Source organism: Mchenga conophoros, linkage group LG22 (genome assembly GCF_057382185.1).
Source record: "Mchenga conophoros isolate Kocher_MC1m ecotype Shallow Benthic linkage group LG22, M_conophoros_male_GT1.1, whole genome shotgun sequence".
Taxonomy (NCBI): Eukaryota; Metazoa; Chordata; class Actinopteri; order Cichliformes; family Cichlidae; genus Mchenga; species Mchenga conophoros.
This window is the reverse complement of record NC_140546.1, coordinates 2,917,018-2,943,341: the sequence shown is the minus strand read 5'-3', so window position 1 is coordinate 2,943,341 and position 26,324 is coordinate 2,917,018. Positions and strand designations below refer to the sequence as shown.

The 26,324-nt window shown below is 41.5% G+C and overlaps 1 protein-coding gene across 8 annotated transcripts in view; it reads left to right on the top strand.

Moving 5' to 3' along the window:
• Nucleotides 1-1,425: 1,425 nt before the first annotated feature.
• Nucleotides 1,426-26,324, top strand: part of col14a1b (collagen, type XIV, alpha 1b) — a 160,559-nt gene continuing 135,660 nt past the window's right edge. For 6 of the 8 annotated variants that reach the window (XM_085261524.1, XM_085261523.1, XM_085261522.1 and 3 more), the window contains exons 1-5: nucleotides 1,426-1,538; nucleotides 3,012-3,126; nucleotides 11,674-11,790; nucleotides 23,357-23,500; nucleotides 26,150-26,233. In XM_085261524.1, the coding sequence (XP_085117650.1) occupies nucleotides 3,045-3,126; nucleotides 11,674-11,790; nucleotides 23,357-23,500; nucleotides 26,150-26,233 (427 nt within the window). In that variant the 5' untranslated portion in view covers nucleotides 1,426-1,538; nucleotides 3,012-3,044. The remainder of the gene's footprint in view (nucleotides 1,539-3,011; nucleotides 3,127-11,673; nucleotides 11,791-23,356; nucleotides 23,501-26,149; nucleotides 26,234-26,324) is intronic. The other 2 variants (XM_085261530.1, XM_085261528.1) reach the window with 1 other exon arrangement.

Below are 26,324 nucleotides of genomic sequence, written 5' to 3'. Positions count from 1 at the left end.
GTTTTTCCAACATGCTGCAGGCATCAACTTCAAAATGAGAATATATTTTTCAAAACAGTAATGAAATTGTCTGTTTCGACATTCGGTTTTATTCCGTTTTATATAAGGTATAAATTACTGCCTTCTGTGTTTCTCTTTCTCAGATGAAGAGGGAATAAATGCAGATGTTTAATTTTTAATTCGCCATAGCTACAGCTCATTTGTGCCTTCACCACCCTCCAATGGATCTTAGTGACAGTTGCTATTCAGCCAATAATGTTTCGCAAAGAAAGTCCCATTCATCTTCCTTTGTCATGGATTTTTAGATTTACAACGAGCCACCTGCCCCAAACTGAAGGAGGCATATTAACAGGATCATATTGGGCGTCTCGGAGCATTTACCCAGGGGTCACAGAAACACACATTTCGCTCCTGTCGGTGCTCAATCTGCCTGCCGCTCAAACGCATTTTTCTGCTGCCTCGTCTCGCTTTAAATGAGGTAAAAGGAATGAATAGCTGCAGGCGTGGATGGTGAATGAAGCGGGAAACACCCATCAATCCACTGCAAGTCTCAACTGAAGGGAGTCTTACGGAAGAAGTTAACTTGGATACAAAGTACCACAGAGAGGTGGGAAGTGAGACACTTTTACCTTCAAATTAAAAGAGAGACTGTAACGCGCATCGAGCCCTGCTCCAGGTCTGTTATACGTTACATGTAGAGGACGCAAAAACCTGTTTAAAATCCGAATCTGACCGTCTATAAAATGACGGGCAGTGAATACAGGATGAGAAACAGATCTCTAAAAAGAAATCAGACTCTAATTATAAAATAAATACACAATAAATAATTTGCCTCTTTTCCAGTAGATTTATTTCTACCTTTAATCTCTTTAGATAACGACACAAGTTAAACTCAACTTCCTGTAAAACACTTAAAACAAACTAACTAAACAAGAACTTTGAAAGTATGTTGTTGTTTGTTTGTTTGTTTCGGACTTTTTCCTTTCATAGCTTCTGGACTGCAGCGCGTGCCTGTGTCTTTACTAAGGTCTACATAAATGCACCAGCTGGAGCTCGGAGCTGAAACATGTTCACGTGTTTGCTCAGCAGCGGCTCACTGGGAGGCTGGTAATGGTTTGTGGGTCCTTCAGATTCTGTTGAACTGGATTCATCGTCCTACATCATATACAACACGTAAGCGTGTGTTTTGTATGTACTACTATTTTAATATTCAATACTGCAAAACTGGACCAATCAAAGCGAGTTCAGACGACATCAGAATCACAGCAGCGTCGTCATGTTTATTGTTCTGGTGCGCACTGGCTCCTTCTGCATAATACGAAACTGGCCAAGAAGGATGAAACATGTTGTAGCAAGTTTGTAACTTTATTTTGAAATTTTGATTCGGCAGTCCCGCGCAGCACTCCGTGTAACTTGTCTCGGGGTCGAGAGCGGAGTTGGTGAACAGTGTGAATCAGAGTCGCTGTGGGGACTGCTGAGCTCGCCACACAGCTGTCAGGAGGAGAGCCGCGGAACCTGCAAACTTATGAACTGAGAAGGTAAAGCTGCTCTTTATTCACACGCCGCACAGTTGTTCCGAAATCAGCTTTGAAAATCTGCGACCCTTTTCTCCCCACTTCCACGCGCTGTGGTGCTGCGGGTGGCGCAGCGTGCAGACCTCACCTGCGCTCTTTTCAATTAAGAAACTTCCGCTGCTTTTATTTACTGTAATTAAGAGGTGCGGAGAGAGATGGCGTAGCATGTGTTATAGTGTTTGTTAGCACCGGGTGGCTGTGCAGGAGTGCGCAAAAGCCGATTCCACTGAACGCGCAGCGTCCGGGCTTCTCCTCACTGAGGAGCTGGTTTAGCTGTCAGTGTATTCACGACCCCAGCAGATCTTCAGCGGTGCCTTAACACGTGTTAGAAGCTGATCAGCGTCCTAACAGCCCAAGTCCTTCCTGCATTATTACAAAAACTGGACATTAAATATTTGTTTTCTCTTTTTTAACTTTAATTTCTTCAGAAATATTAAAGCAGTATTGCTCTCAGTAGCAAAATCTGTTTGATGGCAGCAGAAACGGTTGGTCTTAATACTGGGGCGATGAATATATCACATCAAAAATATCAGAAAATTGGCTAAAGAACCGAATATTAGAAACAGACACAGCCATTTCTGAGACAAACGTGTAGGTGCTGTAACGAACAAGTAACTGCAATTATTTTTATTTTTATTATTTAATACATTTTTTGAATGTTTCCCTCAGACATTTGCAGGAGTAAACATGCTTTACTTTATTTACCTTGAAATTCTTACAGAAGTATTATATTTGAGTAATAACTCAGTTCTATAAATGTTTAGAATTTACCACATTATTTCTTTTACATTGATAAAAAAATACTTTGCAATGTCCTGCTGTGGGGTGAAAATTGTGACAGTAAGCATAGAAAGACACTTAACACAGTCACAACCCAAAGGAATGTGATGGGAGGGGCACTGTAGTCCTGCAGTGGCCCAGAGATCACATCGTCACATCTCCATTAAGATCTCAGTGCAAAGCTCCACAAACACGTCTGCCTTCATATTTCTGCACATTCAGAATATGAATGTGTTTTAACTGTGAATGGATTCATAAACATGGACAGAAATGACTGAATTTAACTTATGATAACAGGATGACATGATGTTTTTCTCCATGTCTTCATCTTCTTCACCTTCCTCTGCCATGGCTCCCTTTCTCACTCCCCCTTCTCCTCCTCCCTCCTTTTTCTTATCTTTGCACTACTCCATCCTCCCTCACATCCTGCTTTGTCCTCTTCCTCATTCTTTCCTTTCTGCTCCTCTTTCTTTCACCTCTCTCTACTCCGTTCTTTTACCTCCTTTGTCATCCTCTCTGGGTTGTCTGACTCCTGTTCTGTTGCCTCCTAATCTCACGCCCTGACCCGTCCTTTCCTGCTCGTTCATTTCTTTTTTTACTTCCTCTTTTTTCCACCCTGTTGTCTGCTTTCTCCTCTTGTACTGCTTTACCAATCAGGTGTATCGTGTCCTTCGGTCTGCTGGTATCAGGATGTGGTTCACAGTCAGACTGAGTCTCTGCCTGCTGGGCTTCTTTCTCATCTCTGTGTTCCCTCACACAGCACAAGGCCAAGGTAAGTATCACTGCTATCCTGCTGTCCACTCAAGAATCAACAATCCCAGTTCACCACACTGGGCCCAAGCAGAGCTTTTTATACACAGCCCGGCAGGCCTAACCATGAAGTTCCCTAATGATACCCCACAGGGAAAGCCAGAGCTTTCAGACCGTGTGCTAAACTGTCAGGATTTGCACATGTATAGATTTTCTCCTGTGTAGAAGAGCGAGGAACGGGGCTACCTGACGATGTAGGACTAGTAAGGACTAGTCTGGATTTTCAGTCCAAGGTTTTGCAAAGCTACATCCATCCACTGACTTCCCCAGACTGTTACTTATAGAAGCCAGGATTTAGTGAGTGTTGAACACAGGCCATACAAGGTCTTCCACTTTCTTTTAAATCTCATCATTCCACTGATTGGACCTTATCAGTCCCAAACATGTCGCCTGTAGGTGGCCTCCTACATATGACGTTCCTTGTTCCTTTCACACTGTTAAATGGGAGTAATGGTCAAAGTGTTTCCAGGTGAAAAGTTACATTTGGATGTTGTAGGGATTTCATTTGTAACCCAAAGTTACAAATTTCTTCAAAAGAGAATGTGGACCTGACAAAGAAGATAAAATGATTGAAAAAGTGTATACAGCACTGAGATGGGGAAACTAGCATGGCCAATTTAAAATAAATAAATAATAGTCATGTGCACCCTTTCACATATTTAAAGCTATCCTACAAAGCTAGTTAATAGCACGAACGGAGATTTTCCATGCACTCCTTTTTGCAACCACTAGAGGTCTCCTATATCTCCAATCTGTCTTTCTCCCTCATGGATAACAGCCTAGTAAGCTGCTAGATGGTGTAGTATCATGCATGTCTTTGGGTTGGTACTCCAAAGACATGCATCGCAGGTTCATTGGTAAGTCTGAATGGGCCGTAAACGACACGGTAATGAAAGTGTATAGAATAAAAGACAGTATTATTGATTGGTACAAAAAGATGCCAAAGCTCGAAAAGTGCTACTGATGACTGCATATCATTGACATGTATGGGCTGATACTGACTGATAACATGCGTTTAATGGGCTGATAACATCAGAATGGATGGATCATTGCCAGAGAAAACGGGGTTTTGCAGGCTTTCCATGATGGTAACATCCAGCAGAATTTTCTTGGGCTCACCGTTTTGGTGTCAAAGAAGCCCAGCGAGGGGTCTCCATATCAGGACCAAATATAGCCATAAAAAGTCGAGGTTGATATCATAATGGTATCAAATGGCTAGAAAGCCTGCAGAACCTTTTGTGCTTTAGCGTTCTCCTAAAGTTAATTGCTGGTTGGATAAACCTCAGTGTGGTCCCGCTCTCTAAATGTGAAGCTGTTATACTTTGCAGCCACAGTTTTACTCAGCAGGTCACATATCTGAATTTCACTGTGACTGTTTCGATGTGCAGCTTTGTTCTGGAAAAAAGGTTGTTTTTATTCTCTTGATCCTTTTGTCTGTTTCTCTGGGAAAAGCCTCGATGCCAAAGTCGGAATGAGAAAACCAGTTTTGCCGTCGCTTAGCCGAATCGCTTTGCTGTGGCACGTTTTGTCACAGTGTTAAAAAATACACGTGTTCATCTTATTTATGAGTTACCGTGGAGTGTTGAAATGACAGTGACAAATGTCTGTGTAACCCTTGTTAGAAGCTGTGAGATCTTCAAAAGTCCCGAATCTAAATTTGATCAAGTTTATCAACATGCTTCACCATGACTCTTAAATCAGCAGCTGTTTGTGTTGTTTTCCCTCTTTTTTTAAATCACTCTACATGCCGACGTTGTCTTTCACCCTGTTTAACCCATTTAGGATTGAATATATTACCTTGTTAGTGAGAGATGACTCTTCATCTTAACACCATTACGAACAACCTTAAACACCATATTTTTCTAGACCTTTTGTCAAGAATGAAAATGACTGATTGATATTCATGACGTGTCTTGAATTGGCTGAGCTGAATGAGTTTGACCTGACCACATGGATCTCAGATGAAGTTTGGAATCAGCCTTAATGTGTCGAGCGTCACGTCTGGTGGGGAAAAACACCCTCTAACATACTCAAAAGTGTTTTGCTTTGAACACAGTCAGGTACTTGCGCTCCATCCAAACACCTTCTGCTTTGGCTAACGTTCAAAGGTTTTTGGCAACACTGAACATGAAGTGTTTCTAAACCTGCTGAAAACCAAAGCTTGGTGCTGTTCCACAGCCACACACTCAGGACTTGGGCCGATGCTGTGCCACGCCATAATAGCATGTTGAGAGTGTGAAAGTTCGTCCTGTGTGAAAATGAGCTTACCGTAGTTGGTTTACCTTTGTGCCCGCTACCAGGTGACCCACCCACCCTTTACCCTGCACTGTGTTTCATATTAATCCAACTCTAATCTCATTCAGTCATATTTTTAATTAGCTCGACACGATTAATATATTCAACCACAAAAGTGACACTTTTTATGTTTGTGGTGTCTGATATTGTTGAATAGTGACAAAGCCGAGTGTTAGAGTACAATGGTGGAGTCAGAGGGTTCGGTTTTCCTTCTTATTTACAACAATATGTTGAGAAACTCTGCGTCGCCTCGGTGTATTAAATTGTGACACCAAGGCTTCTTTTCATTACCATGAACATTATTACATTATGATTATTTTATTCTATATATGATAACTGGGAAGTAAAACTCTTGATGTGAAACATTTGAGGAAGAGAAACTTGAGAAAGTGAACAGGAAGTGAAACGCTGTCTTTTGTGAGTCCGTGTTCTGGACAAAAATAAGCAAAATTCAGCAAACATGCTTTTTTGAAGGTTTTCAAAATGTTTTGCACTGGAACAGATCAATTCCTTTAGTGAGGATATTACCCTGATAAGCCTGGAGGGATAATGTCCATATTCACCCGTCCCTCTGCAGAGAGAATAAGTCTAGTAAACAACAGAATAACTCTTTCACAATAAGGAGAGTTGCTAGGTTTTGGCTAAAGTGCGAGTAAACTGAGAGAAACCGCAGCATTCCTCAGTGAAGAGGCTATAGTGCGTGAGCCTCGGCTACAGCAGTGACCTGGGAAGAGCTAAAGGTTTCCGAGCAGCTTGGACAGCTCCCACAAGTGAAACTGCTCACTGCAATGGCTCTGATTTATTGCAGAGAAGAAGAAACTTTAACATGAAAAGCTGAGGAATGGCTATAATATATCAGAAACAAATTCATATCTATTTAAATTATCCATAGATATGAAGCAAAGGAACCATTTCCACTTATTTATTTTTTTATTTTTTCTTTGTGCCATAAAGTTGAGGCTGTTTTAAGAAATTACTCTGCGCTTGTCTTAAATTACCCTCGAGCTCAGCACCTGTCATTAAAAAAAAAAAAAAGGTCAAAGAATGATTTCAAAGGCTCAGTCCCAGCTTTGGAGGAGCTTTTCATTTCTTTGTTGCCTGCAGACATAAAGGAGCAGGTATCTAAACCCAGGGGGGGGGGGGGGGAACAGGCATGATGAGTGTGGTCAAATGCCAACGTTATTTTGAAGTCATTTTAAGGGTTTAGTTAAGAGAACTTCTGGGATTAAAGGGAATGAAACGTGTGGAATGATGGTAGGACTGCCAAAGTTATCAAATAAATAATTATAAGATTATCATCATAATAGTTATTGTTTATTGAGATGTTACTTGCAAAAGTCTTGACTGTCTTTCACTGTTTTTTTTAGACATTGGTTACTTTTTTATTCATTTTCAGACCCGTCTTTGTAACTTACCATTATCAGAGATTTGTTGAGCCACTTAATGCTGACTTATGATTCATTCAAGCATATAAAAGTGATCTAACCCAAGGGAACATCTTAGCAAACAGACATTTTTACATTGTATTTTAAGCCACTTTGTTACAGCCTGTCACAAACCATATGATTTGTTCCCATTTCTTTAGTTGAAACTACAGAAAATGCCAAAGATAACAGTTTGACAGGCATAAAATGGCATTTTTGCACCAACAAGCTGATTCCCAAAATGTTCACTGAAATCTTGGCGTATCTCGGCAGTGTGTCATTAAAAAACACTGAGGAAATTGAACAAGTGTGGGAGACGAAGAAGCAAGATTCAAAAGAAAACTATTTACAGCAAGTGAAAAGTATCTAAAAGACAGGACATGAGACCTGAGAGATACGTCTGGTTCTTCAGTCCATCCATTCATTGTTCACTAAAGCATCAAACGGTCTCGGACAGTAACTCTCTAGTGTCTGATTGCAAAGTCAGTATCACAAAACACACTGCCAGTGCAGTAAGGGATACCTGGACCAGTCAATGAGCGGGCTCCACAACATGATGGAAGCTGTGTGGAGTGATCTTAACATAGAGTGAAACGTAAGACAGCCAACATCCAAATGAGAACTTTGAATGTCCTTGAAGAAGCCTGGAGAAATTTTCCTGAAGACTAGTTAAACAAATAGTCAGACAGCTTTCCTAAGAGGGTCTGAGCCAGGGGTGGGGTACTCCAGGCCTCGAGGGCCGGTGTCCTGCAGGCTTTAGATGTGTCCTTGATCCAACACAGCTGATTCAAATGGCTAAATTACCTCCTCGACATGTCTTCAAGTTCTCCAGAGGCTGGTAATGAACTAATCACTTGATCCACGTGTGTTGACCCAGGGTGATCTAAAAGCTGCAGGACACCGGCCCTCGAGGACTGGAGTTGGACACCCCTAGCTTTTCCCATTTTCCTAGCAAAAGAAATGAGCAGTGACTCAAACCTGTTGAGCTCCAATATTCATTTCCGTCACTGACAGCACAGTTTGCCTTCAGCACTGCTTTCTTGTTTTGTGGTGTAAAACAATTAAAGACCTTTTCCACCTCAAGCCGTGGTGTTAGGTATGGGAAGGAAAAATAAGGAGTGCTGTGCAGTAATTATCCCGATGTGTAAAAATGGTGTTAAAATGTCCTGTGTTGCATCTTTAAGATGAGAGTGTGTTTGGTAACAAGAACCTCAGTGTCAGAGTATTTTTCAAAGTGACTTTGATTTGCAGAAAACTCTCCAGCTTGTTTTTTAATAGTTCCTGTTAAACCTTCTCATTCCTTATTCTTTCCTCTCTGCTCACTGTTGCCCTTTTGCCTAATATTGCCCTTTTAGTCTGCTCTCACTGACTTTAAATGCACTTCAAACTTTGCACTTCCGGCTTGCCACACCGCTCGCGGAGGGTGCGGTGGGGCCCTTCTCCATCCTCGGCTGTTTGCACAGGATTCTCCATGAAAAATAGATGAGAATTAAGTTCCCATCTCTACTGGTGAGGCCTTTTGTCGTCACCAGGCTCTTCGCTCGCCGTCCAATACTTGTCTCTGCGTGATAATACAATCCTGCAGAGAAGATCCACGGCTTTCTGTGAGTGTGTGTGTAAAAGGCATGTGTGCATGGAGCTGCAAAGGAATCGGCAGGTTTCAAAACAACCACCTGAGTTCCCCGGAACAAAATGCATGAAGAATGTTTTTTTAATGTGGAAACATCAGAAAACACTTGCTTCCAGCTGCGGACACGTATACATAATTAATGCACACATATGCAGATGTGGCACACGGGAACACGCGACCGAGTTCAACCACACTACAAACAGAGCCGTGCGAAATCTGCTTCTCGAATCATTTGGGATTTGAGCAGCTCTCTTCAGACGAGAGAGCATCCTTTGTTTCCAAGACAGAGATCTGTAATACCTGAGCCGAAATCCCATGCAGCCCTCATTCTCATCCGCAGGTTGGTGCAATCACTGGTACTGTATTCCTTATGTGTGTTTCTGTATATTTGTCTGCTGTGGAATGCACCAGCTTCATATCTTCTCCACTAAAATCAGGATTATCCTTCCTGTGCTGAGCTCAAGTTTCTTTGTATACCTACATGAGTAGTTTTCTGCAGATAATCTCTTTGCATAAAGAGGTGGTTCACTCAAAATGCTGCAGAGGATTGGGGTGATGAGCCTTATCGGCTTGACTAAATCTTTGATTGCCATCTAAATCGACCTAAAACTGTTACTTTCTCTTCAAACGTGCCAGTTTCATGTTTAACATTGATATACGTTATCATGTTACACCTGGAGAAAGCGGCATGCACACATGCAGATATAAAGCAGTAAAAGAATTCTGTAAGAGGTGACTTTACCCACAGTTTGGGTTTTTTTGGGTGAACCATTCTTACAAGGCTCTTGTTTACTCCGCTCTTGAGCTTTTGAGCTACAGCAGGCGTCAATCTCCGTGTAGGTATTTAAAGAAGTCGGCAGCAGCAGATGGCTCACCTCATAATGAGTACACAAACACAGAGACGAGTTTGTGGGTTTCATATCTTATTTTCCACCCCCTGGCTTTTCTTTTTTTTCCACAGTTAACCAAAGTAAACTGGGGAATAATACATATTTATTATCTGGGATTTGGCGCTGCTGGTGTGGAAATGATAGGCTGTTTTGGTTGTTGACTCTGGAAATGTGGTTTCTGCCGTTGCAGTGCTTTACAATAGCCTTATCCCTGTGTTTTAAACCAGCGTCTATGCAAAAACACAACAACGCCACATACACGCTTGGTGAACTGTGAAAACAAAGTTCTCCCAATGCAGTGTTGTTGACCTTTCAGAGGTTTTGTGCACAGGTTGAGGCCATTGTAAAGTGTGTGTGGACATTGTGCAGCTCAGTGGATCAGGTGCTCCTGCTGAGGACAGGAGAGGAATAGTGTGGAGATGCTATTCCAGCGTCTTTCCTTTTGGTTCCTTTGTTATTTTTTCTCTTAACAGTTAAAAAGAAGTCGCATTCCCTCCTTTTTGTTATCCTCTTCTCACCCTGACATATTTCAAAGCACAGATGCAGAAAAAAATAATAAAAAGGGAAAGAAAATGAGATCAGGACAAGCAAGGATATATGGAATACAACTCGGGGACAGATGAGGTGACAGTGAGCACGTAAGCTGGAGAAAATGAATATAGGTGAAGAATGGAAGGCGGGAAAGGGGGGATATGTAGCCCTCTAGGGTGCGGACGGGGACAACAACTAATCAGGATGAGAGGCAGGGGTGTCGCTTTGATGCAGACAGGAGACAAGCACAGAGCAGGAAGACGAGGATGAGGAAAAGGAGGAAAATGGGACTTTTGGGGCTTTTTTTTAATGTGACATCTGTGCAAGCTAATCTCTCTGATGTGTATCCTCTACTTGGATGAGATACAATTTATCCTTCCTTATTTTTTTCTCCTCTTTCCTTACGGTTTAAAAGCACAGATGGATCGCCTGCCTCGACGCCATCATAACTCTGGAGGGAGTTCAATCTAACTCGAGTCAGTCACAGTTGTGTTTTGCGCTCAGCGGATGAACGAGTGTGTTGAAGTAAAACAGACGGAGAGCAGATTCTGTGAAACGTGCAGATTGTAAAACTTCCTGAGCGCCGATGCTCTATGTGACTAATTAAGGGGAAACGTTTTGTTGCGTACAGTTGCAGGGGAAAGTTTTTGGTGAGATATTTTTGCATAAATATGAACTAAAAAATCATCATTTTTTCACAGAATTCAGTGTTTACCAGATATACGTAGACATAAATTAACAGCTGCCAAAATGATCCAAAAGAATGCCAACCTTGCTCAGTTTAGAAGTGGACAGGTTCCTTGCTCTTATTTTGAAATGTCAGCTAGCCCCAGCTCTTCCTGTTCCTTGTTTTTCTGTCAGCTGGCTATCCTTCTGCTGCTTCTTCAGTGAGTCTGTCGTGTAAAGATCGTACGGACTCCAGCTCCGCCGTCTTTGAGCTGAAGAGTAGTTCCAACCAGAAGTTGCAGCAGGCGGAGAGCAAAACACCATGAGGGTGGAGTCTGCTGGAGGTGAAAGGCTCATGGAAAGGCAGCTGATTATATTGATCCATCATTTTTTTTGTCACAAAAAATAGATGCAAAGGAGTTTTTTTTATTTTTGAATATTGAATTTATAAAATTATACCTGCACATACACAATAGGTGAATATTACAACTGACAGAATCTTTATCTGTGTGAATCACCAACAGTCCTGTGAGACTAATCAAATGTAACCCAGTAAGTTATATTTTGATGTTACATATTTACAAAGGCAAAAGAGTGTAAATGTATCAGTTTGGTAGCTACAGAGGAGTAGTGGTGCTCAAAGCTATTCTTAGTTCTTAGAATTTTTGCTGAAGATCAAAAAGCCAGAGGTTTTTTGTGACTGGATGACACATAAACTTAACTTTCTGTACTTTTTGAGCATTTTATTTGGAGGAAGTGATGCAAATCACATGATGCTTTAGGTCGTCTTTAATTAGAAATGTGGAAATCTGAAAGGACTGAAACGTTTTCCTGCAGCTGTATGACACCATGTCGCGCAGTCGGCTAAATTGAACTCCATCCATTGTTATGGACACAATCTACTAATAAATTAATGATGACATCAGTTTCATTTCCAATATTACAGCAAAATATTGGATGTTGATGGTGCATGATAAGGAGTTTTATAACCACTCATTCTGCACATTTATACACTAAATATCAAACTGACAGTTATTGTGTAAAGCTGTGTATTGGTTTTTTTTTATGTCTAGTTTCATCACCAAGAAGGCTTCGTACCAAAGTCCTGAGCCCCACCAAGCTGCACGTGTCTTGGAAAGAACCCAAAGGACAGTTTGAAAGCTACAAAGTCATTTACACCACACGACCAGGTAAGATCCAGAACTGATCCTGAGTCTGTGCCTACACTGTCTCCACCTGTTATTAGTAGCTTCATCGTTAAAAAGAGGGAAATTGGTTTGGGTCTGACGGTGACTATCACATTTAGTTGTTTAGTTTGTTGGTTTGATTAACTTTTTCGGCAGCAGTCAGCAGACTTAAAGCTTTGGCCACTGCTGGAGGCTGCTTACAAAATCACACACGATTAGTTTTTCTGCCACAGTGTGGTTCGTTTACGATGATGGCTGTGCTGTGATTTTAACAATCGCTTGCGGAGCCACAGAATGCGTCTTTTGTCTCTCGGCCCCGCTGTGAGCTGCTCGCAGAGAGAAATCTGTCCCTGTGCTGACCTCCGGTGTGGCGCAGCGAGAGCCCTAAACTTTTCTCTACACTCCTCCTGACGGGAAAGTTGCTACACCTAGTGAGAAATTTGCTAAGTTGGGAGAGACGATGTGAACTGAAGTGTGATATGATGACTGCTGTGAGAGTGGGATATCAGACTGAATCTGCAGCTTTGTGCTTCATCATTTGCAAAAATCAAACAAAATGAATAAACTAGCAAATTCTTTGAACATGACAATCCCACACCACGCGCCACAGGCTGAGCGCTTTCAGGCTTCACCTTTGCACAGAGCTGCTGCAGAGACCTTCCAGTTTAGACTTGATTTGTCCGGGAAATTTGACGAGGAATTCGCAATCTTCTCTGGTGTTCACACAGCTGCCCACAGTCACACCTCTGTGATGGATCGGCTGTCTCGTGCTTTGCTCAAGGGTCCCTCAGCAGTGATGGCTGCAGGAAGGCGTGTCATTAAAGACCAATCACCGTCAGCAGGAGCAGTAAAAAGCTGCACCGGTTTTGTTCTCAAATGACAAAAAAGTGCTCTGAAATGAAAAACAGATGCAGATTAATGCATCTGCAAATTAATATGAATGATGTCTTTTCATAAATCATGTTTTAACAATGCGGTATTTGTCTTTTGCTTGTGGGACAAAAAATTCTAGCTATGCACGGCGGAGCACAGCAGTTGAACTTCTTCCCCTGAGGGGAAACAAATCGACCTTTTTATGCGGTTTTCGCTTGCATGCAGGTTCATAACTCACTGTGCAGAGAGAGACACGTAACCACACACAGGATCTGATATAACTGATACTGGAGCTGTTCGTGTGGCCAGTGTGGTAGCCTGTGGTTGGTTGCGGCTGACATTTTCTTGATTTATTGATTAAGGCTTTGACGCGTTTGGCTTTTACAGCTCTGTAAAACGACGTCCAGCTGAACACTGGTACGGCAAATCTTTGGCTGAATCTGAGGTTTTATTGATGACAACGGGATTTATTTTGTATCCAGTTCAGCTGCATCTGTGTGTACATAAGTGAAGACTTCCCCACAGCAGCGCTGTGCACCTCACATCCTCAGTAGTTGGCATCTTGGCTGCGTGATGAAAGAAGGAAGATTTTTTATTTATTCTGTTCTTTTTAAAAATTGCTTCTCTCACAATTTCACTTACAAAACTGGAGCACAGACGTCTCGGTTTGGACACTTAACCGCACAGCCAGTCAGGAGGTACAGCTCGGTACCTCGTTGCTTTATGTTGCATCAGACAACATGCTGATTTCTGTTGGAGTGAACAACACTGCTGAACTCTCATCGTTTTCAGGGGAGTGCATGTGGGATACTACATGCAAGTGTCCTTGGAAGTAATTGAATAGAGACACACTGAAATTAATATATTTATTTATTTATAGTCAGTATGCACAAATGGAGTTGATAAATTAGTTTCCAGGATGACTCTGAAGTTGACTCGATGAGGTTCTTGAAGGAGGGTTTGTTTAAAGGGCAAGCCTGCATACGTTTTATCCAGGTGCACCTAATTAACTGGTAGCTGACTGTAAACTGGCACTATACTTACTTGGCTCTCACAGACTCTGTCATCCTGATGCAGCTTTTCAAATGAAAAGCTCTGCACTGCTTTTTTGATCTGAATTCCTGACTTTGAATCACGGAGCGTATGCTGTTTTTATTGCTTTTACATTTACTTTTATTTGGATGATATAGGAGCCGTGTCAGCATCTTGGGAATGTATTTTATTTAAAATATATGATTCAATTTCTCCATAAACAATAAATTCTGGAAATTCTTCAAAAGACAAAAAAGTTTGGATCCCAGTCTGAGAGAAGATGAATGCTGGGTTTATTTTTAGAGTTGTTCAAGGTTTTTCTACCAACAAGTGTTAAATATAAAGCTGCTTCATGGGCATTCATCTGTCTAAATGAGAATAGTTGTTTTATTTTTATCGCTACACAAATCGCTTTGATTCAAAGCTTGTACAGTCTAATTTAACACTGCTCAGCTCTCTTCAGAGTGCTGCCAAATAAATGCCAACACTTCCTCTGATTCAGGTTAATTTTAGGTGTGTCTCATTTGGTGGGGAGGATAAAAATGGATTAAGAAATGGAGAACACGAAGCCCTAATTAGAGAGATTGTGTGTGTGCTTGAGTATGCTGAACTTGGAGAACAACAGTGTTGTTTTTAATCCCCTCAGTATTCCCAGGTGAACTGCAAGAAATGCTGTAAAAACTGGAACAGATTTGTGAACTCTTCTGTTGAAACACCCAGTTTGGAATCAGCTGCTGATATTGAGAGGGTGTCCAGAGCAGAGAGACAACATTTTTCTTAGAATTTCTTTTGCCGTTTCTTATCTGTCGTCTCGATGGATATTTTTTCCTCTGAGGGAGACATCAGGGTAAAAAGGGATATTTTATTACAGTGGGAAAAGGTGCTGCTTTTAAAACTGTCAACCTGTCCCCAAGTCCTGTTACCGTTATGATGGAGAGTTACAAGGATTGGTTCAGTAACAGCACAGTTTGAATGTTCCCACAGCACGTGTGGGCAGCATGAGGCGTCCTTCAGAGCATTTATAAAGACATTATCAGAAAGGCTGTTTGGACGGATCATCAGCAGAGGAGAAAAATAGCTCCTACTCTTCATCTCAGTGAAGTAGCACCTAAATGTACTAAAATCATAGTGCATGCATAACCACATAGAAATGGCAAAGAGTTGGTGGTAGTTGGGGCTACCTGTCAAAAGCTACAACTTCCTACAAACTTGGTCTTATTTCCAAAAGAATGTCTAATGTCTAAAGATGGATGAAGCAAATCTGTAAGGCCAAAGATGCCATTGACTTAATTTCCAATATTCAGTTCAAATAGATTCAATGTTTTTCACAGTTCAGTTCACCACAACATAAATAAGAAACCATTTTCTTCTATAAGGAACAACTCTGCAAATATGGAACAGAACTTGAGCCATCAGGTAATGAATGTTGAATAAGCGGTGATGGTGGGGAGGAAGAACTCCCTTTAAAAAAAAAAAAAAAAAAAAAAGGATTCGGGCAGACATCTGATCGGGTGGGGAGAAAACAGGGGCGTGGAGAGCTTATAGTCAACAAACATGAAATGCATGGATGGTATATGGGTCTTATATAGATCTGCTCTCCTTGAGCACTTGAAGCACTTATACAACATGTCTCAGTCGCACTCCAATGGGCGCATTGGAGATCTCGCATTTCAGTAGCCAAGGACACATTAGCATCAAGTAAACCTGTAGCTTTTGGTGGGGTTTGAATGTCTATTTGATCATAGTAATAGAGAAAAAGTCAGATAAGGTGCAGCTTTCCCCTGATACTCTAAGGTAGAATTGGGCAGATGGAGGGAGTGACACAGGAATACAAATGGAGGGAGATACTAGACGCCAGGATAGAGCTGGAGAGGCAGGAAGAGAGAGCAAATGGAAAGAAGGATGTTGGATATAAAACTGAAAAGAAGCAGATCCAGAAAAAATCTCTATCTGTAGCTCCTGTCAAAGAAAGAAAAACATGTTCATAACGTGTTTCTCTTTTTGTTTGTATTTTCAGAGAATGGCTCTGTTTTCATTTGGTGACTAAACTGAAGGCTTACTTACTGTTGTATGTTGTTTTTGTGGCACTGCGTAAAGGGTTGGGCAGTACGCACACAATCCTGTTCTGGTAAGCAATTCAAAACCACCTAATTGGAATTGTTTTAAGCTGCAAGAAACTGGCAAGCCAAAGGACCAAAATGAAGAAGTCAGATGAAAGACACCTGGCAGCCTCTTAATGAACCGAACAGCAACGGGAATAATTCATGCTGTTACACGATCAGGGTGCACTGCCTGTGGTGTGTGGATGGAAAAAATGGAAACTTGCTGGTAGATGACTAGCAGGAAACTCCCAGAGCATGGGCTTGGGAATGCAGAAATTAGTTGTGCACAGGAATGTAGACTTGCTACATAAGTATAGCCATGAGTATAAGCATGTAACAAGTGATTGGCATAAAAGTGAAATAATAAAAGTACTGGAAGGCTAGGTGCACAGTAAAGAGGTGGAGGTATGCTGAAGAGGAAGGAGGAATGAATGATGTAGATGCCGAGAGAAGAGAGTGAAATATTCTGTTGCTCGCCTCCAGGTCACTACAGGAAGGTGAGGAAGAGAGTTTAGGCTGATGAGCATCAGGGGTGATCTGTGACAGAGAGTGGAGGAGTGGAAGGGAAGATGGTAGTGGGACCTGCAGTGATGCATTTTTTGGTGGCACTGCAAAAAAGACAGGAAATCAAGTTGGAAGAGATGAAGATTTTCCTTAAGATTTTCATTGGAAGTGACCAGAATGGACGAGATCAAAAAGGAGTACATCAGAGGAACAGCTCAGTTTGAGCGATTTGGAGATGAAGCCAAAGAGCCACGGGTGAGATGGTTTGGACATGTGCAGAGGAGGGTGTGGGCATGTTGGACAAAGGATGCTCCAAAGATGGAGCTGCCAGGCAAGAGAAGGAGAAGAAGGAAGCTGAGAGAGAAGATTCAAATATGGAGTGAAGCTTTGGTCTGACCGAGGAGGATGAGATGTCGGCGACCCCTATAGCAACCATGAGAAAGAAAAAGATTATAAAAGTCCTGCGAGTTAGTATGTGTGTGTTCCTGGTTACTTATTCACTGAGCTCAATTACCAAAGAGGCAGACAACTAAATTAGGCAAAGCAATCAAACAGCGATGGGCAACCACAGATGTTCTGCCCCACTCTTATGTATGATATTATAGAAACACGAGTTTCCTTTAAGCACAGAGGCCTTTTCTCATTTTTCACACATTGTACTGTAGGCCGAGAAAGCTTTCAACTTCTCAGTCGAGAACACTGCAGCCTCACGAGATTCATGGCTTTTTATACAGTCTTACGGGTTTCCAAATAGCCTTGACATTTTAGCAGAGCGTGATGCCCTTATTTCTGAAATGTGCTCGCACAGGCCCGCTTTGCAACATGTTGCCTAAGGAAGTGCTTAGTTTGGAAGAAAAGGATAAAAATTATTTCTAAAAAGTAAGTGAAAGTGCCGGGATGACTGAGTGCCTTCTGGGCTAAGTGCAGGGAGCAAATGACGGGAACGATCATCTTCACGCTGCAGGCCGCTGGTATCGGTGCGAGGGTAATGAAGGTGGAAAGGCAGCGACTGAGCAGCAGTTAATTTTCTTAATCAGCAGGGATGTTTTTGTAGAGCTCTGCCGAATGGTTTTCATCAGGCTTGTCTATTCCTGGTTGAGCCCAAGACTCGAGTCATTTACCTTTTTACTTCCAAAATGTGAAACAAACCAGTTATTATTTAATTGAATTAAAATGTCTTCAGGGTTGAAGATGCTGTTTTTGACAGTCAAAAGTTCAAGGAAGCAATTGCTATTGAAAAAGCGTCGTATCATGTTGGTTTTTGCTGTCAGTCAATTTGAAGGAGCAGCTGCTGCAGAAGAAATTAGATTTGGTAACTGACAGTTTAAGATTTATGAATCCCAACGGGAACGTTTGTTCTCCAGCAGCAGGAAAAGTACGAGAAATGAACAGAAGGAAAAGTGGCTAATTTTAATTAAGCCTCGTGAAAAAAAGGCAAAGAAAGAATAAGCACTTTTCTTACATCACAAATTCTTAAACTAATTAGCATGTGCTACTCTGATGATCTTGGACTGCTCAGTAAATATCTGGTACACTCTCTCTCAAGCCAGGAAGCAAAAACCTACACTGCACAGTCAATTTGCAAACTGCTGACTTCTGCCAAAACTTTCTCCTGCTGCTACAGCAAAGCGCGTTTGGCAGAATCGGATGCTAAACACATACTCTTTATATGATTTTTATTTACAGTCTATTACATTTTTGCTCACATCCTCAGTTTCTCCCCTCAGCTTTTGAAGCCCGGGGCTTCTCAATATTTCTTGAGCAATTTAAGAGATCGTTTTAGCATATTTTGAGATTGCACAGCGGTGTGTGGCAGGTGTGCACGCTTCACACGTGTAATGATGGCCGAGAGACACTGAACTCAGAGTGTTCAACACGGGGTCAATGGCAATCTCATCACACCACGCATCTTCATCAGAAGTCATCTGCTTGTGTAAAGTGTTCTTGAACAGGCCCAATTTGTTCAAGAACATTAAATACTCGAGATCCAGTAAAGGACCAACAAACATTACGCTCATAAAACTGATATCACTCAAAGTTAAAAACAGACATGCTTGGTGTGGCTGGTTGATCATCTGCCCTCAAGTAAGACACTCTTGTGGTATGTGAACAGAAGGAAGTCTGTGAAGCCTCCACTCAAAGCTTACATGAATTAAATATGTTCTATTTTGCAGATTTATTAAATGATTGACCTTTTTTGACAAAATTTATTGTTAATCTGATAATAAAAAGTGATGTAGAGTCAGAGGGTAAATGCAAAGCTTCAGCATAGGAGTCGTTACAGGTAACGTTTTGAACTGAAAGACATTTTCTAAACAAAAAAAATCCCTTTTCCTGTTTGCAAAAGGCAATAACTTTCATGCATTCTTGTTAACTCGGACCAGCACACATTTTTGTGCATTGTAAAGCTAATATTACACAAGCATAGCTGTACGAGGATGAACCAAAAATAGGAAAAAGTGGCTTTGACCCCACAGATGCAGTTCACAGATCTGAAAGCGTTTGCTCAAGGCTTTTTCACCGGTTAGTTTCAGCACAGCTGAACAGACGATTATTCATGCAGCTGCAGATATTTGTCTGCCCTACGCGTGAGTCACAGGTTAAACTGCCTTCATGGCCAAAAGGAGCCCAGTATACAGGGTGGGCCATTTATATAGATACACCATAATAACATGGGAATGGTTGGTGATATTAAAGTCCTGTTTGTGGCACATTAGTATATGTGAGGGGGCAAACTCCTCAAGATGGGCGGTGACCATGGTGGCCATTTAGAAGTCGGCCATCTTGGATACAACTTTTGTTTTTTTCAATAGGAACAGGGCCATGTGACACATCAAACTTATTGGTAATGTCACAAGAAAAACAATGGTGTGCTTGGTTTCAACATAACTTTATTCTTTCATGAGTTATTTACAAGTTTATGACCACTTATAAAATGTGTTCAATGTGCTGCCCATTGTGTTGCATTGTCAATGCAACCCTCTTCTCCCACTCTTCACACACTGATAACAACACCGCAGGAGAAATGCCAGCACAGGCATCCAGTATCCGTAGTTTCAGGTGCTGCACATCTCGTATCTTCACACCATAGACAATTGCCTTCAGATGACCCCAAAGATAAAAGTCTAAGGGGGTCAGATCAGGAGACCTCGTAGGCCATTCAACTGGCCCACGACGACCAATCCACTTTCCAGGAAACTGTTCATCTAGGAATGCTCGGACCTGGCACCCATAATGTGGTGGTGCACCATCTTGCTGGAAAAACTCAGGGAACGTGCCAGCTTCAGTGCATAAAGAGGGAAACACATCATCATGTAGCAATTTCAAATATCCAGTGGCCTTGAGGTTTCCATTGATGAAGAATGGACCCACTATCGTTGTGCCCCATATACCACACCAAACCATCACTTTTGTTGTTCCAACAGTCTTGGAGGGATCCATCCAATGTGGGTTTGTGTCAGACCGATAGCGGTGGTTTTGTTTGTTAACTTCACCATTCACATAAAAGTTTGCCTCATCACTGAACAAAATCTTCTGCGTGAACTGAGGGTCCTGTTCCAGTTTTTGTTTTGCCCATTCTGCAAATTCTGTGCGCTGATCTGGGTCATCCTCGTTGAGATGCTCCAGTAGCTGGAGTTTGTAAGGGTGCCATTTGTGAGTAGCTAATATCCGCCGAAGGGATGTTCGACAAATCCACTCTCCAGTGACATGCGGCGAGTGCTACACTGAATGAAGCTAGGACAGCCACTGATGTTTCTTCATTAGTGACAGTTTTCTTGCGTCCACATTTTGGCAAATCCAACACTGAACCAGTTTCACCAAACTTAGCAAGCAGTTTGCTGACTGTAGCATGGAAGATGGGTGGTCACGTAGGGTGTCTTGCATTGAAATCTGCTGCAATGACCCGGTTACTGCATTCACCAGATATCAACACAATTTTGATCCGCTCCTCACGTGTTAACCTCTTCGACATGTCAAAGAGAAACTTGTAAATAACTCATGAAAGAATAAAGTTACGTTGAAACCAAGCACACCATTGTTTTTCTTGTGACATTACCAATAAGTTTGATGTGTCACATGTAGGGCTGCTCAATTAATCGAATTTTAATCACGATTACGATCTGGGCTTTCAACGATCATTAAAAATGACTGAGCCGATTATTAGCCCCTCCCTCATTTATCCGCGACACCTTAAAGGCCGGTCCGTGAAAATATTGTCGGGCGCAAAAAAGGTTGGAGACCGCTGATTAAGAGGACCCGAGGGAAGCTCAGAAAGCTAAGCAGAAGTTATTTGGAGAGGAGAGTGACTGCTGCTGGTTGAAAAGAGAGGTAAAAAAAAACTTCAGTGGTGTTGCACACTATTTTATATTATTTTTTAAAGTCATTGTTAACCCTTTAAAGCCGGTCAGAGCAGCACGCTCCGTGTTGTGTAACTATTTTTAAATCCCTGTAGAACCGGAACCGTGTAAGCTAGCGCAATAATTTGTTTTGCATATGAAACCGGAGGAGTTGTACTTACATCTGATGCCATCAGCTTGTCCTCGGTCACAGTTTCCTTCCACATAAAGCTTTGCAAAAACTGCATAAAAAGCTCTTGCAGGAACAAAAACACAATATTCCAGAAACACGCTTTGCCGTCCTATCAGCTGTTCGTAACACTTCCCACAGTGAAACAGACGTCAGCGCGAACTGTATGTCCGCCATTTCCTGGCCGAAACCGGAAGTGACGTCATTTTCGCGGAAATTGTAGTTTTTTACTTGTAGGCCTTAAAAGCCTATACTGGTCATGTTTGACCTTTCTGAATAGTTGCTGGGATGCTTAGAACTCAAATTGCACTGCTGGAAATAGTTTATTTTGATGCACATGCTGTTTTCTTTGCAAATTTGCATCATAGGATTGTTTTTTCGTTTTTCCTGCAGTATATAAAAATTGCTGTATCTCCAAAATAAAACTATGAAGACACTCAAAATAAATTTCCTGTTGTTGTAAACTATTTTTTGCAACTTTTTTGTATTTAAAGTTTTGAGGGATAAACCTCTTAAATTTCTCCAAGTAGAAATATATGTAAACAAAACAAAAACGATTTTCAATTTTTTTGTAGTTTATTGCACTTTTTTGCAATTAATGTAGTTACTATGGACTTAATGCATACATATTATTAAAATATGGGCTATAACAGTTGCATAGCAAATTGAAATGCTCCCACAAATGGCACTACAACATGTAAAAAAATAATATGAGCTCTGGTGGACTTGGTTCTATAGTAGGTCTTAAAGGGTTAAATAAATATCGTCAAATAATCGCGATCTCAATTTCAGTGAAAATAATCGTGATTATCATTTTTGCCATAATCGAGCAGCCCTAGTCACATGGCCCTCTTCCTATTGGAAAAACAAAAGTTGTATCCAAGATGGTCGACTTCTAAATGGCCACCATGGTCACCACCCATCTTGAGGAGTTTGCCCCCTCACATATACTAATGTGCCACAAACAGGACTTTAATATCACCAACCATTCCCATGTTATTATGGTGTATCCATATAAATGGCCCACCCTGTATTGTAGCGGTACAACAGTGCTGGTGCCAAGTCAACTCAGTGGTTTGTAAAATTTGGGAGTAGAGAAAACTGAACAACATAAGGTTGTTTTTTAGTCATAAATTTTTCAGTCCAGAGATTTACATCTATTTTTAATTTTTACTTAATCGTCATGATGACCTCATCTTAGAACAAATTACAGCTGTTACAGAAAATGAAATGTACTCTTAAGCTTACCTGTTCTCTTTGCCCTTTCGGGCTCTTTCTGCATATATCTGGGCCGTGTGTTGTATTACCAGCTGTGTCCATGAACATGTTAAATGTAAAAAAAAAAACCCATTTCTTATAATGCACATCTGAAACACACCTATTGATGTGGATGGATATCTAGCCTGAAAGTTTAATTTAAAAAGTTTTGAAGCTTTGCAGTGATCTTTATGCTCCTAAACAGGCGTTGTGTTAAATTGAAAACATAACTACATGGAAATTACTGAAGTTGTGCAATATCTACAAAGTGATTGTCACATTATGAAGGAGGCTGGCACTGAAAATTATTCTGCCAAATCTACTTTAATTGTAAGGTTAGAGTTACAATAGAAAGAAAATGAAAGGTAATGAAGCGTTTTTTGTATTTAATTTGTTTTTGTGCAGCAGTCTTACTAAAGACACTCAACACAACACAGAATCCTCCTGAAATTCTCGATAATATACTTTTGCTGTGTGACCGACAGTCTTGCTGTCCAAAATGACACTGAATTGTTTTTTCTTGACACTAAAAAGGTCAAACAAAGCCAGATTTCTATTGCATGCAGTCCAACCGCTGCTGTCTACCTGTGTGAGGTGATTTATTGATTTAGCTATGTTTTATCTTCACTGGTTTAAACACAGCCTTAAAATTCAGGTTGTGTCGTGCTGTGAATAAGTCCTGGGGGATGAGCTCGTACCCTCACCGACTGATAGCTGCACGGACATCTTGTCCTCACAGTGTTTGTGAGGACAAGATGCTATCACTGTTGAATTAACACCATTTCTGTGGCAGCTGTTTTGGACAGATTTACGACTGATTTGATAAATCTTGGCATATCTTTAGCTTAACCCTCATGTCTACCATGGTCTCTGTATTAAAACGACTGGCTAACACCCTGCTTATTCTAAAGTAAATGGTCTGTCTTACCCTATGGTAGGTTTTAGACAATGAAAGTCATAAAACTTCAGGAAAATGTTTACTGAGATGAGACTTTGAGTCATTTTCTCATAGACCTCTATATTGTTTTGCCAACAGAGGTTTATAACGGCTGCAGCTTAAAGAAACTTAACTGAGACTTTGGCTTCACTTCTCAGATCCAGAGGCTTCATCGGTTTTTATCATACAGAGTCTATCAGTTGACTTGAATGCATGTGGGGGTGAGGTTTAACATACAAACAGAAACAAGGAGAAAGGGCCGCACACCCAGAGGGTGGGGTGTGTGTTTCTTGCTTGTAATTATCAGTCTTAAGTGTCTGTGCTTTTTCTTTAATAGGCGGAGAGCAGAAGGTGGTTCAGGCATCAAAGCAGGAAGCAAAACTGGTCATCGAGGACTTTGATCCTTCTAAAACGTACAACTTTAAGATCATTGCAGTCCATGAGGGGCAGGAGAGCAAACCTCTTCAGGGCAAACATGAAGGTAAGAGAATGACTCCACTGATTATTAAATCTGTTGCTTCAGGGATCCTCCAGCTGATTTCTGATTGGACAGCTTGATTGATGTAATTCGAGTTGTAAAATTAAGAGAACTGAAACGGCGTCGCAGTCGCACCGAATCGGACAGAAAACTGCCTCCGAGTTGATTACGGTGTGACACCAAATTGCACTTTTGGCTCCAATCAGTGATGTGACAGCAGGTGCTTTCCATCAGCTGTGATTGGCAGAATACCTGCTGTGACATCACTTATTGGGGTGTGGCGACAAGAGCACACTTTAGTTTGAAAGACTACAGACCAGTGCAGCAGCTCTCTCGTGGGGAAGAGATCCCGACCTCCTTTGTTCTGTAAGAACTTCTTATATGTTATTTAAGCTGCATTGTTGGATCCCAAAAGGTTCTGTTCATCTGGACGTAGCATTATTGTTGGAAGACGAGAGCAAAGCAGTGAAGAATTCAAATAGCCACCTCATCTCAGTGTTTCAGTTCTGAATACAGAGCTGAGTGTTTACTTAGTTTCAGTCATTGACATTCAGCGACCTGCTGGTATTTACTTGCTTTCATGCTGTGCTTTAGGAAAACAAAGCTTTTAAACCTGATGCTGAATGTACATATCCACAGGTGCTGAGTGTTTCCAGTATTCATGTCAGGCTACAAAAGCCCTTTTGACTCAGCATTTAGAATACCGCTCTGCTCTTCAGAGCTGACGAAATGGTGTTATATAACTGTGTCCTGATGTCTTCGATTCACAGCTCTGACTAATGTTCTGTTGTTGCACTGAAACTCTGATGTGCTGTGTTCGGTTTTCACCAGTGTGATGTTCTCATTATAACCAAACTCTGCCCCACGTTGGACTCGTCTGTCCAGAGAACATTGTTCGGTCTTGTGGGTTGTTCAGATGCAGCTTTGCAAATGTGGCTTGTTCTTTTAGGGAGAACAGGCTTTCTCCTGGGAACCCTTCCTGACAGGCCTTCACCTGTTCAGTCTTTTTCTAATTGCACTGTCATGAACATTTAACATGTTAACTGAGAACCTAAGAGTCTGACATGTAGCTCTTAGTTTCTCTGAGCATTTTGCAGTCTGACCTAGGGCTGGGCGATATAGCCTAAAATCCATATCGCGGTATAATTTGAAGCATCTGCGGCAACGATATATATCGTGATATACAGTGACTTGCAAAAGCCACTGTATTATTTTCTTCTGTATAACATATTTACACACTAAAAGGCACACTTAAAATCCTTGAATTTTCTCTAAATGCATCCTATAATCCGGTTCACCTTATGTATGAATTCTGGTTGTGCTCACTGACCTCGAACCGATTTTATGTGGTACACGGTGCACAGAAATCTGTCAAAAAATGTTTTAGTGTGACTTTGGTAAGCTATGAAGGCGCACCGCTTGATGGATTGTTGGAGCATTACTGCTGCCGTAGTCAGGAGCCTCGCGGAGTAATCTGGGTCCAAAACTCCGTCGACTTGAGGTCCCAAAGTCAAACGAACACTGCAGCATCACTGAGAGTTAAAAACTGTCTAAATTCTTTCATCTTTGATAAAATGATCAGTGTTGCTGCTTTACCAGGTGTAACAATTAAGTTTAACATCCAGGCATCCATGAAAACAGAATTTATTACATTCAATGGAGTTAGAAGTTAGCAGGAAGTAAGCGGAAGTTAGCTCGCTAGCTTCCTGCTAAACATGATATAGCATGTTCTGACTGAGAGATTTCTGAAAAAATTCAAACATACAGCTCTGCTGTCACTTCCAACATAAATGAAGACAGAAAACTAAACAGCAGTGACGTTTGCAGGGTTACTGAAGTTGGACTAGCTGGTATATAACGATGTGCTACGTGATCGCTAGCAAAACAGCTATGTTAGCATAACATTAGCACAGTGAAGCTGGAGGATGAATGCTAACTTTTTTCCACTCGATAAAAGTTAACGTGAGGGTTCCTGATGGTTAGGGACAAATGCAATCGCATGGCAGGATGCTGTAAACGGACCAAACTTCAGTCAGGAGAACAACTGAGATAATCCATCCACAATACGAAGTTAGTCATTAACATACTGCAACAACATGGGAATAGAGCAGCTGTGAGAGAATTCAGCATTAATGAATCAATGGTAGGGAAGTGGAGGAAGCGCAGGTTTTGGCTTTCCCCATATTCCCAAAGTGCTTCGTCTCTTTGCTATTACTGTCGCCGGCATAATTTGCAGTTGTTTGCAGCCGCTGCAATGCTTTCGACCAAAACAGGCGGAGCTTGATGATGACACCATCAACATGCGCTATCGCGGTAGAGCGTTATAGTCAAAATCTCTACTGTTGGCCAAATTTATACCGTTTCTAACGCCCACCCCTAGTCTGACCTTTGGTTGAATGTAATAGAATGCCCACGCCTGAGGAATCACGCAGCTGGATGCTCCAGACAAGCAAACCTCTGCTTTTATAGAGGAACTCACACCTGCTGATTATCAGACAAACGCTTGAATTTGAATGACTGGCTGCTGCGAAGGTTGTGTGTATTATTTAACACATGTTGTCATATGTCGATGCACACATCGAGTCCTAGGCTTCTTCCAGTGTCCTACCATTCGTTAATGTTGTTTTTTGCATCATGTGTTATATCTTCCAGCTCAGCAATCAGCTGTTGAAATGGCTCCATCCCAAGGGAGAAAAAACGGCAGCGTCACACAGGAGAACAATGAGATCTCAGAAGGTAAGCTCTTCAACAGGGAGACGGGAGATGATCCAGGTGAACAGACACAATGAAATGATAAAGATACAGCCGTCTGCTGAAAGTCTCGAGT